This window comes from Prosopis cineraria, unplaced genomic scaffold (assembly GCF_029017545.1).
Source record: "Prosopis cineraria cultivar Desert tree isolate PC_DT_omini unplaced genomic scaffold, ASM2901754v1 PC4, whole genome shotgun sequence".
Taxonomy (NCBI): Eukaryota; Viridiplantae; Streptophyta; class Magnoliopsida; order Fabales; family Fabaceae; genus Prosopis; species Prosopis cineraria.
The window spans coordinates 32,289,500-32,292,554 of record NW_026555335.1 but is presented as its reverse complement, the minus strand read 5'-3'; the positions used below and the strand labels follow the sequence as shown (position 1 = coordinate 32,292,554).

The 3,055-nt window shown below is 35.5% G+C and overlaps 1 protein-coding gene across 2 annotated transcripts; it reads left to right on the top strand.

The window, feature by feature from the left end:
* The first annotated feature begins 1,092 nt into the window (after positions 1-1,092).
* LOC129307875 (mannose/glucose-specific lectin-like) lies at positions 1,093-2,681 on the top strand. 2 transcript variants are annotated; one of them, XM_054948814.1, is made up of 5 exons: positions 1,093-1,167; positions 1,284-1,487; positions 1,575-1,808; positions 1,949-2,146; positions 2,235-2,681. In XM_054948814.1, the coding sequence occupies exons 1-5, from the start codon at positions 1,165-1,167 to the stop codon at positions 2,478-2,480; spliced, it is 885 nt and encodes a 294-aa protein (XP_054804789.1). In that variant the 5' UTR covers positions 1,093-1,164; the 3' UTR covers positions 2,481-2,681. The 2 variants fall into 2 exon arrangements, with proteins under 2 accessions (XP_054804789.1, XP_054804790.1); XM_054948815.1 differs by having other exon boundaries at positions 1,097-1,167; positions 1,296-1,487.
* The last annotated feature ends 374 nt before the right edge of the window (positions 2,682-3,055 follow it).

Sequence of the window (3,055 nt, the reverse complement as noted above, 5' to 3'; positions counted from 1 at the left end):
ATGAAAACTTAATTGGTTTTGTGAAATCCTCATATAATAATATTCGAAGGTTTGCATAGCACAAAGTTTTCTTTCAATAGCAACTATATATTCACTATTAAACCTCCTAATTAACATCAGTTGTTATTTTCTAGAGAGTTACATGTGACAACCAAGTAACTTACTTGGTAATGTATATTCTTATGCAATGAAATAATATTTGGTTACACACTTTATACTCTGGCTTCATTACTATTGAAAACAAAGTGGTAACAATTAGATTAATCAGAATTATATCATTTTGTATATAACAAAAATGAATATGTACACAGCTTTTGAGATTAACAACTTAGTAAATATCAATTACATAAGCCATCCTTTTAACCGTAGCAAAAACTACTTTACAAAAAGAAGCAAGAAAATGTCAATAACAAAGAGAAGCCTATTATTTGTGCCTTCAATTTTTACTTCTTCTTTGTTTGGCCTTTGAAATGAGCTTTAAGACTTTTCAACCAACTTGAATTAGGGAACAGATTCGCTAACCAATGCATAATCTTAAAACACACAAATTAAAGGCTCAATTATTTTCTTCTGTGATGAATTTCCTTTTGCCTTCACCATTTCTTCTCATCTACAAATACCAATGACATAGAAAAAGGATAAGCGAAAGCATTTGGGAAGCTTTATTATCTAAAGTACTAAGTGCACAGGTGGTATGAAAAAATTAAACATTGCTACTGAAAACACATAACTATCGAGAAAACAAAATATCGCTACTCAAAATCCATATCTCAGGCATTGAAAAATATACATGAATGCTGAAGAAATAATAAATCAGTTTGCATGAATTGCGTGTGTACTTAAAAATTATATTTCACATTTGCTCCTTAAAGTGCGTCATCACAGTGACATACAAATTAAATGCAGAGGATTGACTAATGAAGAGGAGATTGGACAGCGAGCATCTCGGGGGAACATGGCTTTGGATCTAAAACGTGAAAGCTTTGATCACTACAATAATTGACTAATTCACGCGTTTTCAATCGATTAATTAATAAGGACGTCCTTATTGCGCATGGCTTTGTCTGTCTATAAATAGACACCCATATAGGAGAGACACACACCAACACATCAACCTGATTTAGAGCTTCATATCATCAACTCTCAACAAATTCATCCAATCAAATGGTATGACACTAACCATATATCCATCAGGTTTTTTCTGTTGTCTTCTCTGATAAGTGATATTACATGCTCATGGATTCACATGTTCCGGTGACCATTAATGGTTTTGGCTTACTCAGGCATCTATGAAGGGAATCATTTCATTTGGACCATGGGGAGGTCCAGGTGGCAACCGTTGGAGTTTCAAGACTGATGGTGGGATAGCTGGAATAACCATCAATTTTGGAGATAATATTAAGTCCATTTCATTCAAAGATGCTAGTGGTGCTGTTTCCGGAACATTTCGTGGCAGGAACCCAAATGACTGGGGTGAAGAGATAAAGGTGACTTTGGTTAAGAAATATGTTAATAGATCATCACCATATACTAATAATGATCATCATTATATTATTGTATAATATCATGTGCAGATTGAATTTAGTTGGCCTTTAGAGAAATTGAAATCCGTGAGCGGAACTTATGGACATTACAAGGGCTTGTTAGTAATCATGTCCCTCTCACTTACTACAAATTTCAACAGTTATGGACCTTTTGGAACGCCCACCGGTGAGCATTTCTCTGTTTCGATAGAAGACGGTGACATTGTCGGGTTCCATGGGAGATGTGGTCATTATCTTGATGCACTTGGCATTTTTGTGCAACCAGTAAGTACTTCATTCAACTATACATAATATTATTAAACCATGCATTAGATCTTCTTAATCATTCTCAAAATACAGCAGTGAAGTTTTCTGATGATGGGTCAATTGGAAATATATTAAGCCTCCTACATTTCTTAATGCAGGGAGATTCAAGTATTTCATTGGGGCCTTGGGGAGGTTCTGGTGGAGATCCTTTTATTTTTAAGGTGGCGGGTTGGATAAGAGAGATAATTGTTCATGAAAGTGGCTGTATCAATTCCATCGCTTTTAAAAATGCCATTGGTGACGACTGTATAAAGTTTGGTGGGCGTGACCCACATGACACTGGTGTGAAAAGAACAGTAAGTCTAGTATTGATTTTATTCATGGCCAAGCAAATTGTTTGTCATGTTTGTGTGAGCTGACTAGGTACTTGCATTCCACGTGTAGATTGAGATTAATGGGCCTTCGGAGTATCTGACAGACATAGCTGGGACGTACGGATATTACAAGGACCACATGGTGATCACATCACTATCTTTCACGACAAATATTACCACATATGGACCTTTTGGAACTGCGAGCGGCACTTCTTTCTCATCCATGCCAGCGCAAGGAGGTGTGGTGGCTGGATTCCATGGAAGAGATGGCTATTATATTGATGCAATCGGCATCCACGTGAAACCTTTGCATTAATACAAATATAATTTCTAATAAACCAAGAAATAACGATGTTGCTCTTGAACAATGAATGCTCCACGCATTTTCTGCTGTAGTGTGTGGATGTGCAAGTGTTGAGTTTCTTCTTGTGTTGTTTACATGGGCTTTCATAGCTCTTGCTTTGTTTCGATTTCCCTGATGGTTGTACTGCGTGTTCCTCTCATGATTTTGTGGAATAAATTGTTCTTTCATAGCTCTTGATCTTATTTATGCAGCTTGAATTTAATTTGTCACACCCTGCCTAGTGTCCTCAACATGAGAGGTAGTGAAATCTTGTTTAATCATTTTTTTTTAAAAAAAACAAATCTTATTTAATGAAAGGTTTAAGAAAAGAATTGGGAAACGATATTTTAATTGATTAATTTGGATTAAGAATTAATACCAGGGCATGTATGATGGGCAAGTGACCCTGCTACATGCTCCAGCCATTGATTTTTTAAAGCATGAAGTTATACTCTCACTATGACCTGAATAAATGCTTTAATGATGACGTTGAAATTTCGATTGACTATTTCTAAAAAACATAATAAATAAAGTAAAGATATAATTTA

Bases quoted from the DNA above. Each gene is read 5' to 3' on its own strand.
- LOC129307875 (XM_054948814.1), top strand. The intron at 1,488-1,574 runs GTGACTTTGGTT...TATCATGTGCAG, and splicing joins ACTGGGGTGAAGAGATAAAG to ATTGAATTTAGTTGGCCTTT. The intron at 1,809-1,948 runs GTAAGTACTTCA...TTCTTAATGCAG, and splicing joins TTGGCATTTTTGTGCAACCA to GGAGATTCAAGTATTTCATT.